Source organism: Schistocerca cancellata, chromosome 1 (genome assembly GCF_023864275.1).
Source record: "Schistocerca cancellata isolate TAMUIC-IGC-003103 chromosome 1, iqSchCanc2.1, whole genome shotgun sequence".
Taxonomy (NCBI): Eukaryota; Metazoa; Arthropoda; class Insecta; order Orthoptera; family Acrididae; genus Schistocerca; species Schistocerca cancellata.
The window spans coordinates 817,256,259-817,275,537 of NC_064626.1; the positions used below are offsets into that span (position 1 = coordinate 817,256,259).

A 19,279-nucleotide genomic window follows, 5' to 3' on the forward strand; every position below is an offset into this window, starting at 1 on the left:
GATTGCTCGAAGCAGTGAAATTGTTGCATAGTCTTCCACTAATATTGAGTTTTTGAACTCAGCCAACCCAATTTCATGAGAACAATGTTACCTTCCTTTATTTCTATACAATGTGTTTCAATATCATATCACCATTGAATTCTCAGAATTTAATTCATAATTTTATGTTATTAATCAGTATGTACAATATCAAATCACACTTTCTTACTGAACGGTTGAAATCATACCAGACATTTAAGTTAAAACTGGTGCATAATTCTTCAAGACAACACGTTAACTGCATAATCTGACCTGAATGGAATTTAGTGCACAGATCTTAAAATTTTCTCTTGGACAACAAACATTCTGAAACTGTACAACAGATACATGGACAGGGAAAAAAATAAAATAACAAACATTTTCAACATTAAGCACTTATTCCATCATTCACTGACAGTGAATGCTGCAATAGAATCTTTTATATATCATAACCATACAGCCTCTTTCCACACCATTATTGCAGCCCGGCTGCTTGATAGTGATAACAGTGACTTCACCTATACTTCAAATGGGCAAAACAATGTCTTGATTTGGCTATATCTGGCATAATAATTTCTACAACAGCCAATAGAAACAAGAAGTACAATACACTGCCTCTGCCAACCAAAGCTCCTGCTGCTGCTTAAAATAATCTACCTTTCAGCCCATGGGTTTGTGAGTACATTTAGTATAATTCTCCTATCAGCCAGCAATGAAGGAAACTCTTACCTCCAAAAACCACCCTCCCCAAGTGTTCCCACAGTTTCTCACTTAACAGTAACACCCCTGAATCCTTCCTGGAAAAAGATCACATAAGCCTCAACTTAACTCCAACTGAGTCCCAAGCTATTTGTGGTCTGAAGGCAGCCCACTTTATCTTCGCTGTGGACAAAAGCTCCACTACTGGAGTACTTTACCACACAGAGTATGTAGAAGACACACTTCATATGCTTTCAGACATATCAACATACACACAGTTCCTAGTAACCTCAGGCATTCCATCCAGACTGAGGTGGGGAAAATCCTAAAAACTGTAAGTGACTCACCATTACCTTCATAAAGCCCCCCCCCCCCCATCCAACTCACTACCTAAAATATACAAAAACCTATCCCAGCCATCCTAATGTAGATTTCAAACCTCCATCCAAAAGTATTTCAGCTTTGGTACAACAGCATCTGCACTCCATCTCTAAGAGCCTCACCCTTCAAAAAAGGCAACAACCACATACACACTGCCTCTTGGCCTTGTTACAGTACCTCTTACAGTGCCTAACGTAGTCTCACAGAAACTTCACCTATTGTCAGAATAATGAACTATATCTATACTCATAAGAACTTCACCTTTAAGAACTGGATAAGATTTTATTAAACTAAAATAAAAAAACACAAAGACAATGGCCCTGTCGATCTTACTGGGCTTTGAATTTTCCTGTTGGCTTGGTACAAAATACTGATATGTTCGTGGTCTTATCTCCTAGTGAAGAAGAAATCCTCTACTTCCTGTAACAGCAGAACTCATTTCCCAACTAAAATTCATCTGGCCCTCCAAATCCAGACCAAGCAGGATAGCGCAATGGTTAGCACACTGGGCTCGCATTCGGGAGGACAATGGTTCAAACCAGTATCAGGCCATCCTGATTTAGGTTTTCAGTGATTTCTTTACATTGCTTAGGGCAAATGCCAGGACGGCTCCTTCGAAAGGGCATGGCCAATTTCCTTTTCCATCCTTCCCTAATCCGGGCTTGTGTGCCATCTCTAATGACCTTACTGTTGATGGGGTATTAAACACTGATCTCCTCCTCCTCCTCCTCCTCCTCTCCAAATCCAAAATAACTTTCCCAAAAGCTTGACCTCTCATTTAGACTAGCATTCTAACCTCAGTCTTTATCAAATCAAGCAACAATATTTCTTCAGTCAGTTGCCACTATCTCCACACCAAATGTTCCACTCCCTACAGCCTAAACAATGACAAGACACATCTCTTCCAACACGAAAATCGTGAACATCTATACCATTAACCTCTTCCTGGATTTCCTTTCCCAAAACTACAAGACAGATCTGGTCCATGCACAAATTTCCTAGGCAGTTTCCTCTCCCTACACTCCTGAGAACATAGCTCCCATTTTTTTTTTTCACATAAAAAAGAGGGAAATGCACTCCTTATCTTCTAGTATCATCCAGGCCTCTAACACCTCAATAGACTATGCCACCTCAGTTATGATTTGTTTAAGTCAAGCCCTTGAAATATCTCTCGTCACTCTCCCACCCACTGTCCCCATCGATCAACCTGCTAACATCCGAAACATCCTTGTCAAATCATGATATTCCCAGGCCATTATGCTTATCCCAGCAACCATAATCCACGCAATCATCCATTATGATTTACTGTAGTCCCCACCAATGGAACATCGTGTAACTTTTTTTTAAGAGGATTATCTTGGAGAAAGAAAGTATAGCTACAAAGGCAAGAATTATAATTTTCTACTGCGAATGCTTCTATTGTTTGCACTGTAAGGAATTGCATTTCTTAAAGATAAGTACTTGACCAGCCATTCAGTCAGTGTAATTTAACAATTCCTACGCTGAATTTTCTGTTTAATATAAATTAAAGTGTTTGTTTCAGTACTCAAAAAGGAATACCTGTGCCTCTTGGTCCGAAGCCACCCAATCCACTCAGGATGTCATTCTCATCATCAAATTCAAAACGAACTCCTGCTCCGGATGTAGAAACACCACAGCCTCCAGAGCGACAAAGTGATACTGGGACTACACCATATACATAGAACAGCAGTATTGGTACACCAATTCCTACTGCCAATCCTGCCAAAACAGGGGAGACCAACACCTGTAATTTCAAAAGCAAACAAAATTTTCAATGATTAACATTTGTTAAGCATTTCTTGAGATTAATTTAGTGCAAGAATGTATGTTGTCACTTCTATTTTGCCTGCATGTTTGCACAAATACTGATGTACATGAACTTTCGGCACAATAACATAAACATTAGGAATTTAAGAGAAATGAAACAAACACACTTTTAAGTCACTCAAATCCATTTTTACCCTTAAAGAAAATGTGTTTATATATTCAATTATTTAATGAATATATTACGACCTCTCAGAAAGATTGTACCAGTTTCATAAAAATGGAAAACTCCAGCAGTGTTCACTACAACAGAACTACGAAATCTATTTAATACAATTATCAAGTTGTCAAGCATGCTGCAGTAATATTTACTGTCAGTTTAGAGAGAGAATTTTTATTAGCTGACATATTTGAAGCATATATTTATTTACTTCTGGACACTAATTAAAGTGTGCACAATAATGTCACTTCTTACACAGGTTTCTGGAAGCACAGGATTGTGCATTAGACTGCTAGTATTTACTTGTCCCCAGTCAATGACAATCTTAGTTACAAAACTATATTGTTCATAATAGCATTTCACAGTAATATTTTGCAATTAGGGATACTAATACTAAAGTTCTGACTATTCAAAAAAATTTAAGAGGTTTGCCTTTGTGCAAGTGGAACACACAAGTACAAATTTATTCCTTTTATATGTTACCTGTACTGTAGACTGCTTGTGAGGCAGGGTTCAATTACACCCAACTCCTACCCACATAACAAAACTGGACTTCCAAATAAGGATTTGAATCTCACTTCTACTAATATTTAATGTGAAACTGATGGAAACTGTCTAGCAGGTTACTGCTGTCTGTTAGTAACCATAACATGCACAGAATGACATCAACAAGTGTCTCTGAAGGAGGGCAATCAGAGTAGATGTTTAAATTTTAGAAAATTTAAAATACAGCCTCAAACCGAATTAATAAAGGAAAGATCTCAGATAACATTTACAAACCTCAAACAGATCAGCCTGGAAAACCAGAAGGATTTATTCCAATACTGCAGACTGTACAATATGTGTGAGCTGGTTTATTCCCAGAAAGGAAATAATGAATAACTTAAGGCCGCGAGGACAAAATTTGAGTTACAACAACAAATAATAACTTGTGATAATCAGAGGTTTATGATATTTCTCTTCTAGTCAGACAGTTGTTAGTAAAGGCAGTGTTCAACACAAGACAGGCCATATGTGTAATGGGCCACTTATGTAATATTGGTAGACAAAGTGTCAATTATGGCAAACAGTTATATAAAGTGGAAGTCTGAGAGGGATATAATGTGAGGCAGTAGATAAAGTGAATAGTACATGGACAATGAGATTACATATTTGTCAACCATGGCAAACTCTTATCTAATTATCTCTACTGAAACCCAAAGGAATTGTGGTCATGAGTAAAGATTTTAAGTGGCACCGAAGTTATTGTCCAAACACTCACTGAAAGATGAAAGACAAACTGAAATGAGGAACAGCAAAGTAAAAGCAGAAATGTTATACAAATTTCTCGGTAGCGAAAATGCAGCATGATATGTTATATGGAGGTTCGTGAAGTGAAGCAGAAGTGACTATTTGAAAAATCTTGTCTCCAATTGAGTCATATTTCAATAACATTTCAAATTGGTTCAAAGATTCAAAACTTGCCTTAAATGAACTGAATGTAAAACTGTGCAAATTACTAAACACTGAATAGTAGTAATATGTAATAAAAATAATTATTAGTTATAACTAATTCCGTCAATTTGCATAAATGTGTCTGTGTAATAATTTGTATGCATAGAAAATCAAATGATCAGAGTGCTCAAGTTAGATCTACATTAACGCAATTACTCCACAATTCACAATTAAGTGACTGGCAGAGGGTTCATCAAACTGCCTTCAAACTATTTCTCTATCATTCCACCCTCGAACAGTGTGTGAGGAAAAACACACACTTAAATCTTTCCATTCGTGCTCAGATTTTTTCTTATTCTATAATGGTAATCATTTCTTCCTATGTAGGTGGGAGCGAACAAAGTATTGTTAAGTCTAAGGAGAAAGTTTCTGTTTGAAATTTCTTGAGAAGGCCCTGTTCTAATGATTGCCACCCCAGTTTGTGTATTACATCCATGGCACTCTCCCCCCTGTTTCATGATAATACAAAATTAGTTGCCCTTCTCTGAACTTTTTTGATGTCCTATGCCATTATTATCTGATATGGAGTCCACAATGCATAGCAATATCCCAGAAGAGGGCAGAAAAGCATGGTATAAGCAGTCTCGTTGGTAGACCTGATGCGTTTTCTAAGTGTTCTGATAATGAATCACAGTCTTCTGTTTGTTTTCCCCACAACATTACCTATGTGATCATTGCAATTTAATTTATTTGTAATTGTAATCCCTAAGAATTTAGTTGAGTTTATCACCTTTAGATTTGTGTGGTTTATCGTATAAGCAAAATTTAGCATATTCCTTTTAGTACTCATGTAGATGACTTCACACTTTTCTTTATTTAGGGGTCAATTGCCACTTTTTGTTCCAAGCAGATATCCTGACTGAATTCATTTTGATTATTTGATGACTTTACAAGATGGTAAATGTCAGCATCATCTGCAGACAATCTAAGAGGGCTGCTCAGATTGTCTCCTAAATCGTTTTTGTCAGTCAAGAACAAGAGGGCCTACAACACTTCCCCGGGAGACGCAAGATATTACTGCTGTTTTATTCAATGACTTTCTGCCAATTACAATGAACCGACCTTTCTGATAGGAACTCGTGAACTCTATCTCACAAATGAGACGATACTACATAGGGAAGCAATTTGACTAGAAGCTGCGCATGAGGAACATCTAAAAATATGGAATCAACCCGCCATTGCCTGTCAATAGCACTCATTACTACATGAGAATAAAGAGCTAGTTGTGTTTCACAAGAACAATATTTTTTGAATCTGTGCTAACTACTTGTCAATAATTCTTGATCTTCAAGGCAGTTCATTATGTTTGAACATAGTGTATATTCAAAAACCCTATGTAAAGCTGGCAGCACACTTTATTTCACTTGCTGGGAAAACCAAGTCAATCTACAGAGTGAGACTGCTTATAAAACATTCATTGGTCCTATCTTAGAATACTGCTTGAATGTTGAGACCCACAACAAAAAGGACTAAGGAGAGGTATTCAACTTATCAAAGGGTAGCATACCTGATCACAGATTTGTTTCACTGATGGAAGATGGTCACAGAAAAGCTGTAAAATGTGAATTGGGAAACACATTAATATAGAAGCCAACTACCTGAGAAGAGGGTACTCCCAAACTTTCAAGAACCAGTTATAAGTGAAGAATCTACAGATAAATTATAGACCCCTACATATTGCTCTCCTAGGTACTGTGAAGAAAATATTAACTAAAACGTGCAAAGTGGCTATGAAACAGTTATTCCACTCGTGCAACATATGTGAATGGAACAGAAAGAAATCCTGATATGTGGTACAACAGTAAGTACCATTCGCAAATCACTTCATAGTGGTTTGCTAAGTGTGACTGTAACATACATATAAAAAATGCTACCACCGGAATATTCGTCGAGCAGCAACGGAACGACACAATGATTAGGAAGAAGTGGAGGGTAAGGTAAGCACAGTTCTGTTTCTAACATTAGGCAAGAGTAGCCAGTCGCCTAAGGCAGCAAAATTTTTACAGGTGACAAAGGGCAGAAAAAATTAATTTCAAATCAAAAAGCGAAAAAACTGAGCAGATGAGGAGAAATCACTTAATTGTTTTGAAAAGCATACTGAACAGTTACTTAATAAATAGTTACTTTGACAGTAAACATATTGCCTCTACCTTCCTCAAAACTAAAGCAAAACAGAAATATTGAAAATTAACAAAGAATTTGTGTGTTTTATCATGAGTGTCCAGTAAACATACAATTAATGTAAGTGATAATTTTCATGTGAAATAAGAATAAAGTACTGTCATTCAGAGTATTTCTTTTGACAAGTTTTCAATGTTACTCATATGGGACAGCACATAAAAGCACAGCTAATTTTGATCTCATACTGAAATTCCATTGTTACTCTGTACAATAAAAATAATCTGAAGCCAAAAATTTGTTGTACAGAAGAACGAATGTACCAAGTCCAATAACTTTGCTTAATGAAACGCTTCAATGAACAAAAATGTGCATAACTTTTTTTTTTAGTTACGGTTTAACGACCACCGTGAGCAACTGAATGTGCTAGAAGCAGCTGCTGTCTCTAATTTAGGGCCACTGACTGAGCGGCTAATAGAAGTTGTAGAACACTTGATGGAAAATGCAAACAAGGCTCATTCCTGTATTTAATCGCAAGAAAGTGGATGCTGTAAAAGATTAGATTTGTTCCTTATTCTAAAAACATTTCAATTAAAACAGAAAGGAAGTAACACCACAATTATCCAAATGATTTAGTTTGATGCATCAGTATGTCTCCCACCAGTACAGCATAATTTCTAAACTCGAGGAAAATTTGATTTGTAACAGAAAATAGTTCCAACCTTTTACAATTTCATTTTCTTGCAATTAATTAAAGTAAGTATTTGATGTCAAATTTGGTTGCACCTGTATATTCAGTCGAGTTCTAATTTAATATGTTCAGCACATTCTTCCTATTTCAATTACTTTGGGAAATTTCAAAAGTTCCGGACAAAATGTAAGAAATTGTGGGCATCTGTTGTCCTCTATCAGTTTTAAAGGAACTGAGGATTAAGCATGAAAACTGAGGTCTGTCCCTAGAAAATGACGGAGTGTTTGTCACCTTAGTTTCATGATTAAAAATATACAGGAGATCTGCATTGTTGTGCCATCGGGTGGATGGCGTATCGGGGAGGCAAATGGTGGAATAATGAGGGGCGTCATTTTTCAGTTCTCGCCTAGGGCGGCGAAACATCTAGCATCGGCCCTGGATAAGCAGCGAACGAAGTTGAGGGAGAGGAGAGAAAGGAAACTGTAACCACAGCGCGTCCGCTTCAAGTTTCCATTGTTGCTAGAATGCGGTCTGCCGCTGTCAGTGAATGGGAATGACGGCGGTTTACGGAGTAGGGCGATCGGCGTATCGAGAGCGGTAGTAGTGGAGCGCTGAGGGGAGGGGCTGGGGTAGGGGGCGCGCCGGTCTGGGCGGCGCTGGCGCTGGCTGTATCGATTGCGCGCGCCTCGCCGCGGCGACACAGTCCGCGCCGTCCAGTCTCACCGAGACCGCGCCGCAGGCTGGACGCGCGCACTGCGGCCCTGCTGCCCACGTGCCTCCGGGGACGCACTAGCAGGTGAGTCACAACGGCCTTTCCGGCCCCTCCCAGCCGCCACCGCGCCCGCCACTCTAGACCACTTTCAGCTGAGTTCATCACTTTCGACGAGCGCCTATGCCACACCCATTCGTCTTTCACACTAATGGAGGAAAATCTCACTCTCCGTACACGTTCACTGTGACATACTTAAGGGTATTTTATTCGAGATAACTGCTGCAGGTTAACCCTGAAATAACTTATCTGTGCATTTCTTTTCTTCTGGTAAAACATTCTGGGAAATCTCAGCTCAGCCGTACATCTTTCCTCACTAATGTTCCACAACCTTCTACTGTTTCATATCTCCACGCCCGTATGGTTGAACGGATGTCAAATGTCTACGATAAAAGTAAACTTCAATCGTTAACGGAGTACTTTCAACTGCATTCCAGCCAGTTTCGGAGACTTCCACCTGCAGTAGACAGAATCGACAGCGGCGATTACGCGTCGTCGCTATTGAGAATGCGTGAAGCTCAGGTAACGGGACACGATGGGGGGGTTCCTCTTCAATCGATGGCGGAGAGCGCGAGTACGGAAGTCGGCAGCCGGTGTTGCGTGCAAAGAGCAGAAAGGGTCACCGCCCGTGACTCATCTGAGCTGTCGATAACGCCAGCGCAGCTATTTAATGCCCTGCCGCAATAACCTGTACACGCGTCAACTATCGGAGCTTATCAGATGGAGTGATCCAGTAACCTTTTGTGCATCTGCATTTCTTTTCTTTAGCACCCACTACTGTTCCTGTTTACGCACAAAATTTTTAAGCCAATTTCTCCTGACTACAACACACAAATACCTTTACCTTAGAAATATAGCACTGCTCTTAAGTCTTGATACCTATCGCAATTTCGATTTAGTCTGCTTAAATCAAAGTACTAAACGAGATTTGAAAATTTAGGGACAAAGAATAAAGCACCATTAAGTTCTTACACCTGCAACAAAGGAGAGGCTATTCAGAAATCCAACTCCCTGTAACAGGATATTTCAGGGAAATATTACATGTGTGTAGATAGAATTGCAGACTCAACCTGAAATCTTGGATTGGACAGAAGCAATTACCACAAGAAAAGGCACGATTAACCTGTGATAAGGGCGGTTCTTGTGTGCCGTACTTATTGTCACCGCATTAAAATATCGGATTTTCGAGACAGGAAGTCACGGTTCTACTACAGATAGTAACGAGCGTACATATCTATGACTTATGTCAATTCTGATTAACTAAAAGATGACTCGTCTATTTATTACTAGAGTGCGGTAAAATAAATCAAACTTAATTCCTACCATGGCTAGCAGAAGCATGATTCCTGAGAGCAAGAAATTAAATTTAAGGCACGCTTTCATGACAGTCAAGCGCACTAGTACACAGGGCCGCACAGAAGAACCGATGGCGTCACGATATCCGATGTCCAACAAGTGACGCTACAAAGCAAGCTAGGGCTTACTTAGGCAATGTCTTTTCCATACGATACAGGTATCTTGAAGAGTCTATTGACTGACGTATTTGAATGTGCAACAGAAACGCCTTCCATCCTGCAACTTTTTGATCTAACAGAAGCAGGGAGTAAGACGGTTTGCCCGCAGGTCGAGAGCGGGTTCGCGATGTCTGAGGAAGGGGGCAGCGCAGAGGGCTCCGGCAGCAGCTGCGGCGAGGAGGAGGAAGACGAAAGCGAGGAGTGCCCCGTCACCAGCGCCTGGATCGCCGAAGTCATCGCGTCACACAAGGGGTACCAGCAGGTGTGTGTGTGTGTGTGTGTGTGTGTGTGTGTGTGTGTGTGTGTGTGTGTGTGTGTTTTTCCGTATAGTCTGGAATGAAAGCAGCTAATTTTTCACAACTGTAGCAACACGGAATGCTATTATCTGATCAAAGAATAGGGAATCATACCTCAAAATGTCACTTTTGGTATCCTAGTTGTAACAGGTGTAACTTACGGCTGCTTTGCTCTAAGTTATCCTTGTGAAAACAAAAAACCGATAGCTAAAACAAAGTCAAATGAGCGTGACCCATCAACGTCCAAAGTTATTTTCATAATCCTCTTTGTTACGCCGTAAGTCCGTGTGTAGCCATTTCGGTGCCCTCTCTCTTTCTTCAGCTTTGCAACTATTTATTTCGCAAATTCTTCGCTGTTTAGATGTAATATCTTCCTCGATTCTTTGCTGCTTAAATACCAGACGAGACACACTAAATGAACGCTTAACACAGTGCTATTCCGACATAAAACTACAATGGAAGTGGCGTACACGCTGTTGTAACACTAAAAGTGCGGTGGTGCTCAAAAGGTACTGACACTGTTTACACAATACTCACTGAGCAATTCAACAAAATTTCTAGGAATATAATGCAAAATGACAACCTTCTTTTGTAAACCAGTGCACTACGCGTTCGTTTCGTGATGTCGGGGAAGACAAACCACACACTGTGACACAGTTTTTGCCCCCCCCCCCCCCTAACGCCTAGTCGTGTCCTCCATTCCCTGAGCGCCCCCGTGCAAGCAGGTGGAGGTGGTGGACATGTGCATCCGGCCGGGCTGCGACGCGGCGGACGCGGTGCTGAGCGACATCGTGGCGGTGCGCGCCACCTACCGCCACCAGGCGGACCCCGCGGACCGCTCCGCCGCGCTCATCGTCAAGCTGCTGCCCAGGGAGCCGTTCAGCAGATACTTCGTCACCGAGGCGCAGTTCGACTTGCGTGAAATCAAATTCTACACCCAGGTACGTTGCTCTCTTCCCTCACGTCTTCACCTTCTTTTCGCGCCTCAAACGGGTTTTCTAGTGCAAACAGCTACTGCGAGCATTTGACCTCTACCACATTTTTTTTATGCGGCATTACTTTTCAATGTCTACAACCGTGGCAGTGTTCCACAGCATGTAGATTAGCCAACAAATTTTATAATGCCGCGACTAACCTGTCGATTAGGAGATTAGTGGAGCGTACAAATCAGATAATCAACAGTTATCTCGGTGACGCGATAACCAGTGTCGTGGCTCATAGGGGCAATGACGAATAAGCAGCCACACTTGCACAAGTTCACGATGTTAAGCGCTCCTCCTGAATGAAGTTGCCCTCGACAGATTAGAGCAGTGATAGCTGTGATCCTCCAAGTAATGTAGACAATTCAAGCAATGTACCAGTTCAATCTGAGCTCCTAGGCGTAGGAGAGTGGTTAAGTACAGCAGTCATGAAGTTTGGTTTGAACACCACAGTGTTTGACTACACTTCATTGTATTGCCGACAATATGGCCATGCTTTTCTCCAACCTCTCTGGTCACTCAGTTACATGGCGATACTATTCAACGCGGAAGTCTAAGCGCTGTGTACAAAGCGATAAGCGACACAGCACTTTCGAGATACCTCCGCGCACGCGCGCGTGTGCGTGCTCGTGAACAACTATCCCAACTGTGTGTGCAACGCCATGAAACACGACCCAAAGTTATGTCTGTAAACTAAAGAGCGGGTAGCGCTTCTGCAGGAGGAGCTGTGGTCTGTCCGGAAAAACACCGCCTCTCCGTGGACTGTAACAGACTCTGGCACTGCAGTGCAACGTTATATGCGTAGACTCAGTCTGAGTTCCATGCATTACTTTTATTAGTTACTAATTTTTTTCCGTATACTGTTAATTTGTTTAGTGGAAAACACTCCCCAGGCGTAATTGCGCACTACTTCGGCAATGATTCAAAAGGCGCGCTGCTGAATGGGCTGTATGAGCTTGTAGAACAGCTTCTAGGTGGTGATGGTGTTTGTTTATAGCGTTCAACGTCATGGTTACCAGCTCCATTACGAATACTAAAAGAGATGAATGTGGTTAAAATGTGACATGCAGACAAGGCTTGAGCTAGACAATGTGTCTCCCTCTCCGTACACACACACACACACACACACACACACACACACACACACACACACACACACACAGAGAGAGAGAGAGAGAGAGAGAGAGAGAGAGAGAGAGAGAGAGAGAGAGACTTCTAACGGTTCAAACGCCAACAAGAAGAGTTGCCACAGCCCTTGTCTTAAGACGTACTATTAAAGCCGCGGAACTGTGAATCTGGAAATTGAGGTTGGCTCATCACTTACATGACTGGCTGAGCCAACCATCCTATGCACGCACTAAAATCTCACGTTTACACAGAATGTCGGACACAACATAAAATCTTTGAACAAGAACCAGAGTCGTCTGATCCTCACTTAAAACTGAGGGGTGGTCCATTTATAAACCGGCTCGTGCTATCTTGTCAATGCGCAGAACGCACCCAGTTAAAATGCGGCGAGTCGCAGACGAAGTGAGGAGTAGCCAGCTCGCGCTTCCGTTTACAGACACTATAGCAACCCGAGATAGATGAATGATGTCATTCAGTGCTTGCCGGCCACGACCTCTTAATTGGAGAGACAGCCGTCGCCTTCCGCGCCATAAACAACCCGGACCTGCTGGCGGCGCTCCGGCAGCGGCGTCGGACGCGTCGCCTTTAGCTGAGCGCTGTACTGGTGAACAGAACATGCACGGTAGGCGCGGCAGTGACAAAAGCGCGCCGGACGCGGCGCTTCCGGCTGCAGGTGGTTCCCGAGCTAGAGGCGTTCGCGCGGCGGCAGGCGGGCAGTGGCGCGGACGCGGTGCGGCTGCCCATCCCCGAGTGCTACCACGCGCGCTACGTCCCTCCGGAGGCCGAGACGGAGCCCGGGCCCGACGGCGAGAGCGTGCTCGTGCTGGAGGACTTGCGCGCGCGCGGCTTCGGCGGCGCCGACTTCTCTCGCGGACTCTCGCTGCGCCAGGCGCACGCCGCACTCGCCGCCGTCGCCAGGCTGCACGCCCTCTCGCTGGCGCTCAAGGTCAGTGCTTTGCACTCTGTCAACGTGTTTCGAGCGAACTGTTTCCTTCCTCGTCGAACCTCTTCAGAATGCCGAGCAGCATTAGTAACGAACAACACCCTTTTTTCCTGACTACAGGTCAAGGGTGACGGGGAGGGCAGCGGACCGGTGTCGCTGCCGCAGCGGTACCCGTTCCTGTTCCAGACGGCGCGCGCCACCGACTCCTACCAGCAACTGGTGGAGCGCGGCCTGCCGCAGCTCGCTTCCTTTCTCGAGCGCCGCCCGGGTCTCGAACCCGTACTGGCGGCGCTGCTCGCGCTGCGGCCCCGCACCAAGGACATCATAGCCAGCCTGCTCGCGCCGCAGGTGACTGAGTGTACACTTACCCTCTTAACCACTGCTTAGCCAAGATATCAAATAAAAATCTTGACCCAGAATTGTTGTGTTTAGTCCAAAGACTGCTTTGATGCAGATCCCTATGCTACTCTATCCTATGCAAGCCTCTTCATCTCTAAGTAACTACTGCAACACACATCCTTCTGAATCTGCTTACTGTATTCATCTCTTGGTCTCCCTCTCTAATGTTTACCCCCTCACACTATCCTTCAGTACTAAATCGGTGATCACCTGATGTCTCAGGGTGTGCCGTATGCCCTGTCAACAGATCCATTCTTTTAGTCACGTTGCATCACACATTTCTGGTCTCCCAACTCTGCTGAGTACCTCCTAATTAATTACATGAACTACCCACCTAATCTTTAGCGTTCTTCTATAGCACCTCATTTCCAAAGCTTCTATTCTCTTTTTTGTCTAAATGTTTATCGTTGATGTTCTGCTTCCATACAAACACCTCCAGAACAGACTTCCTAAGGAATGTTCACTGTTCGTATACGCGACTATGTCGCAGCTGGTGAGACTTCCTAACACCTGAGTCTATATATTCGATGTTAAATTTATTTTCTTCAGAAATGCTTTTCTTGCCATAGCCAGCCTACATTTTATATCCTCTCTACTTGGGCCATCGTCAGTTATTTTGCTGCCTAAATAACAAAACTCATCTACTACTTTATGCGTCTCGTTTTCTAATCTAATTCCTTCAGCACTACATTCGATTATCCTCCTTTCCTTTTGTCGATGTTTATCTTACATTATCCTTTAAGACATTACTGCTTGAGCCAACTAACCTTAATAATTTTGGAAATAAATACAGGTTGAAACAGAATCAAGTGTCTACTTTTGACAACCACTAGTGTAAATTTTTACCGATGGGAGATATGTTATTTAGTAACATTGTACCCAAATCTGAGGTAACGCGGAAAGATGGGGAACTCATTCGTTTCGGCGTGAACTCCGAAATAGTTGGGCGGTGTCACGACAAATGGATGTGGGTGAACTGGCTGCTAGTAACATTCATGTTCTGCCTTCGTTCAAACTGATACTGAATCGATATGACTGGGCAGGATAGGATCGGAGTTCGGATAGAGAAAAAGATTTTTTTTTTAATTTCTAGGGTTGACTGTGGTATTATGAACTTCAGACATCTGGATTTACGATTGTACCAGCCTCATAATGTACTACCAAAACGAGACGAGTTAGTAATGCGACGAACATGATACTTACAGGACAGTTGTAACAGAAAAGTAGGGTTTTATTGCTGTCCAATGGAACCAATTTTGTACCTATTCCGTTCTTCCAATCAGGGCCTTTTCTACCATAAGGAAAGAATAGGCGGCGGCCTAAGGCCGCAAAATTTTGGGGCGGAAAAAAGTAATTTCAAATTGAAGGAATTTAGGACAAAAATTGAGAACTGTCACCAGAAAAGAAGCAAGCCTGGCCACCTTAGTTTAATAACCAAGCGAACAATGGGAGATTTGCATTGTTAGGCTGTCGGGTGGTGGTGGTGGTCGTCATCATTTTTCAATTCTCGCCTAGGGCGGTAAAACACCTAGTAGCGGCCCTGCTTCCAACCAGATCAACTGCTGATTTCGTACATCACGTGAACGTAACTGCACACGGCACTTCTCTCTCCTTTGCCCCCCTCCCCCAACATGCACGTCTAAATTATTATAAGCTTCCTCAAATAATAATGATTTTAGACGAGATGTCTGTGACCCGCAAAATAATCTACTGTGCCGGCAGGAGCCTCTGGCGCTGATAACGCACACAGACTTCTGGTGCAACAACTTGCTGTTCCGCGGCGGCAACGACGAGGGGGAGCGCGGGAGCGTGGTCGGGGGCGAGCCCGAGGAGGAGGCGGGCGGCAGCGGCGGCGCGTGCGAGTGCGCCGTGCTGGACTGGCAGATGGTCACGTACAGCCGGCCCACCAACGACGTGGCGCTGCTGCTCGTCAGCTCGGTGGGCACGGCGCTGCGGCGCGAGCGCACGGCCGAGCTGCTCGACGGCTACTGGTCGGCGCTGACCGCCGCGGCGCGCAGCCTGCGCCTCGACGTGCAGCGGGAGCTCGCCTACGACCGCCAGCGCCTGCAGGCCGACTACCGCCGCTCGCAGCTGCTCGCGCTGCTACTCTGCATCGGCTCCGTCGACGTCGCGCTCGGCGACCCGCTCACCGAGCAGCGCCTCATCGACGTGCTGCACGACCTGCACGCCGACGGAGTCCTCGACGCCGAGGACCTCTAACCCAGTGGCTACCTCTCACTACTGGCCCCCACCTCTCATCGGCACCCGACTTCCGAGTGTCCGACAGCCTCCGGACTAAGATCACTAGCATCGCCAGAGCTTGACAGACGAGCATCAATCTCAAGTTACCGACAGCTCTGTGCCGTGTAAATGGAACATCGCCATCAGATCGCACCGTCGTCGTCAGTGTGCCACACCCGTGTATCCGGCGCTGAGGGGTCTACGGCCGACTGCGTGTCGCGAAATCTTGTTGAGCTTAGGGAGCTAACGTCTGCCAATTGAGAGAAGTGCAGCGCTACGAGTGATGTGCCGGTAGCTTATCAGTAGAAGCTAAACCAACCGCTTCTTACATAAAATCATAGCATTAATCATCGCTTTATGTTGCTATTTCTTTCAGTCTCTCTTCCCATAACACTGATATGTTTTTCTTATCAACTTCATATGGTAAACGTGCGCTCTACCTATAAACTTTTTCATCTGTATTGTTTTTCCACGACAGTTTAATTCCCCGAAATAAAGTGCTTCTGCAGCTGTTTCCCGGGAATATGAGCTGCTGCATTGTGATACCACCGTGTTTCTTAATCTGAACTACAATATGTGTCAACTGTTTAAAAAAGTGCGCTCCACATACCTGTCAGCTATATTTGGTATACGCAAGTTCAGTCGTATGTTTGTGAACATATAATAATGGTAAACAAAAGAAATGGTAATTTGCATGCTAAAAAGTGTCAAGAAAAACTGCAGTATAGCGCGGAGATAACTCAATTGCTATACAAAATGCGATTACGTATTGTGTTCCACGTGTGCTTTGACGGGACCAACGGTCGCAATTACGTCCCGAGCATATACACCAAAAGTTACGTAACGCCATTGAGGTGAGCAATAGAAGCAACGTCTGTTATTCTGCAAAATATTTTAGAATCAAATGTCAAACTGTTTTACTCAGTGTAAGGGAATAAAAGTATAACTGTTTCATAGTGTTTAATATTGTTCTACTTTCTTTTCTTTCACTCTGCTTAAAGCCGAAAATTCCTCTGCGTACTCCTTTGCATCTCTGCACTGTTCAACCATCTACAAGGCGAGAATAATATTTCGAAATTTACACACTTTTCTCTGAGCTATAAGCATTTAAATGGCAGTGTATACTAATAAAGCATCTACACAATTCCTGCTTTAGTACTATAAAATTTGTATGTAATTTAATAGGTTCATAATTTTGACATTAGAGGAATGGCAACAGCTATGCTTATCTGGGACTACTCGCGGACATTCTATTAGTACTACGTTTCCATCCACTTACTATACTTCGGAGAAACAATGAGTAATTACCAACTACTAAAAGTCTACAAAAAATAGTGCTGTACTTCAAACTCCCATTCAGTGATACTGGTCTACAAATTCTTGGGTAAATTATGTTAGTATGAAAGACTAATACTTAAGTTAGAAATGCTACACTTCAGCTTCAAAACACATACTTTAAGACATATACAATCTAATGCTAATAATTTTTCCCCTGTTATCTATGTCGTGGCTTAACATTTACAAGTAACAGCAAAGAAAGCGATAACGTAACTCCACACGACGAAAAACACGACATCAGGAAAAAGATGCACAACTAATTCTGAGGTTATGGCATTTCCTTTTCCCGTATCAGGTGGAATAACAAAATTAGGACTTACAAATCGTTGCGGAAACCACTAATTCCTGTCACTTGTGGTGCTATATGACAACAGTGACTGGAAAAACCACGATTGACCGCATACTAAAAGAGGGAAAAGATAGACATACTAGAAAGGCAAAACGACGACAAGAATAACTTACAGCGTCCCATCTGTAATGCAGAAGACATTCACTAAAATTATCTCAAACAGTATTCACCTGGCACAGACAAACATTAGATTATAACCATGCAAAAGAACCAGCTGGATTTGCAACTGTATACAGCACAACGGACAATTTGCAAGTTGTGAACCAAATTAAAGAACAGGGCAATGAATATAAACTGCCGTTTTATCTGGGATTTACAGATTCCACTTACTAAGTGTGTCTGGTAGCCTTTGAGAAACTAGGAACTGATATAACCTATGCCAGTGTGCTCACTAAAATAAGCAGTTTCTATTAAACTTCATCAGAATAAAGACAATTTCAGAACAAAGAAGAAACAAGCGTCAAACAAGAAGATTCTTAATCACAAAAACATTTTCAAGAGATCTTACGAAACTTTCAAATCATTGAACTGGGTAAACGAGGAAGGAATGTGTGTTAAACATATTTGCACGACTTTACTTGATTCCACTGCATTGCCTAGAGTACAAGTAAAATTCAAAAGAAATGGAAAAAATGTTTGAAAGAGTAGCTTAAAATTAATTACAATAAGAATAAAATAAATTAGAATCAAGATATCCAAAAGAAAATACCACAAATTGACAATTAAGTCAAAGAGATAGTTTATGATTTCTTTTATATTTAGAGTAGTTGAATGAAGCAACTTTATGGGCAGTAGCTTTCGAAGTGTCTGAAAAGAAAAGTTTGCATTCACTTTCTATACCAGTATGGACTTTTCGATGTGAGTCGGATTCTTAATGCGGAAACAATTCGAAAACTAATGGCTGCTCATCTAGCAACGAAAATCCATCTTCGGAATCAGTAGGAGAGAAAGGAATAAATATATGGGTCAGTGATCAGACTGGACTAGAAGACTTAATTAAGAGAGTAATACAGATTAAATGTAGTATTTTGGTAAGTGGATGGTAGTAACAGCATACGAAATACAGAACAAGCAAAAACCCTCAGAAATGAATAAATCAAGAATATCAGTTTAGACATAATGATTTAACAATGTAGACAAAAAATGTCACTGCCACACACGCGAGTATAACGTTTTATGCATTAAATGTCCGCTAAATTAAACCAGCCTGGGACCATGAAAAAAAGGAGGTTCTTGCTTTTTTTTCATCCACCACAACTCTTAAAACGGCGTGCAATAAAAAGTGAAAAACAGCACATTCACATTTATCACGAGAAGGATAGGTTCGTGCGATAAAGCTTTATCACCTTCGCGAAATGGCGAGCGAAGAATTGAGAATATGATACACCGGAAAACATAAAATGACTAGTTGCAAGGTTTATTCAGAATTGAGGACGGAATTGAGCGAGACTGAGGACGGCGAGAACCCAGCGTCCAGACGGAGGAAGAGAAACGCCGTTGGCGTGGGAGACGCGCTGTGCTGCGTGCATGCCTTGCCGCTGCACGTTCAGCCCCTCGCTGCTCCCCCGTCCGCCGGCCCTTCATTAAAACGTTGCGCCCCTCAATTACGAGCTGCACGCTGCGCTCCGATAACCTCTGTCACACCGCGCGTATCGACCCATGGCACAGCTGCCCAACAGGCTAAGACCATTCACATTCTACAATCAAATGTGTCTGCCACTGATCCAATGCCTGCAACACTTCACTTCATTCATTTACAGACAACAGTTAAAAGCAAAAATTACACCATTTCGCTTTATAGGCACCTCTCGCTGATTTTCGTCGTCGACCATAGCCACAGACAAGGGTAAAGTGGTAAGTATTCTGACTGGCAATGAAACACTTTACTTCAGAGGTTCCTATCCTTTCTAGGATCA

The 19,279-nt window shown here is 42.7% G+C and overlaps 2 protein-coding genes across 7 annotated transcripts in view; one reads left to right on the plus strand and one right to left on the minus strand.

The window, feature by feature from the left end:
* Positions 1–19,279, minus strand: part of LOC126188174 (E3 ubiquitin-protein ligase RNF19A-like) — a 359,822-nt gene that overhangs the window by 24,016 nt on the left and 316,527 nt on the right. For all 6 annotated transcript variants that reach the window (XM_049929728.1, XM_049929719.1, XM_049929692.1 and 3 more), the window contains one exon: positions 2,659–2,863. In XM_049929728.1, the coding sequence (XP_049785685.1) occupies positions 2,659–2,863 (205 nt within the window). The remainder of the gene's footprint in view (positions 1–2,658; positions 2,864–19,279) is intronic.
* On the plus strand, positions 8,097–16,640 carry LOC126188202 (uncharacterized). The gene is made up of 6 exons (XM_049929749.1): positions 8,097–8,202; positions 9,799–9,951; positions 10,711–10,926; positions 12,767–13,039; positions 13,157–13,384; positions 15,158–16,640. Exons 2-6 carry the CDS (start codon positions 9,817–9,819, stop codon positions 15,653–15,655), a joined length of 1,350 nt encoding a protein of 449 aa, XP_049785706.1. The 5' UTR covers positions 8,097–8,202; positions 9,799–9,816; the 3' UTR covers positions 15,656–16,640.

Coding starts and splice junctions, on each gene's coding strand:
- LOC126188202 (XM_049929749.1), top strand. CDS start 9,817: ATGTCTGAGGAAGGGGGCAGCGCAGAGGGCTCCGGCAGCAGCTGCGGC. Junction 10,927..12,766: donor AAATCAAATTCTACACCCAG/GTACGTTGCTCT, acceptor TTCCGGCTGCAG/GTGGTTCCCGAGCTAGAGGC. Junction 13,040..13,156: donor CCCTCTCGCTGGCGCTCAAG/GTCAGTGCTTTG, acceptor TCCTGACTACAG/GTCAAGGGTGACGGGGAGGG.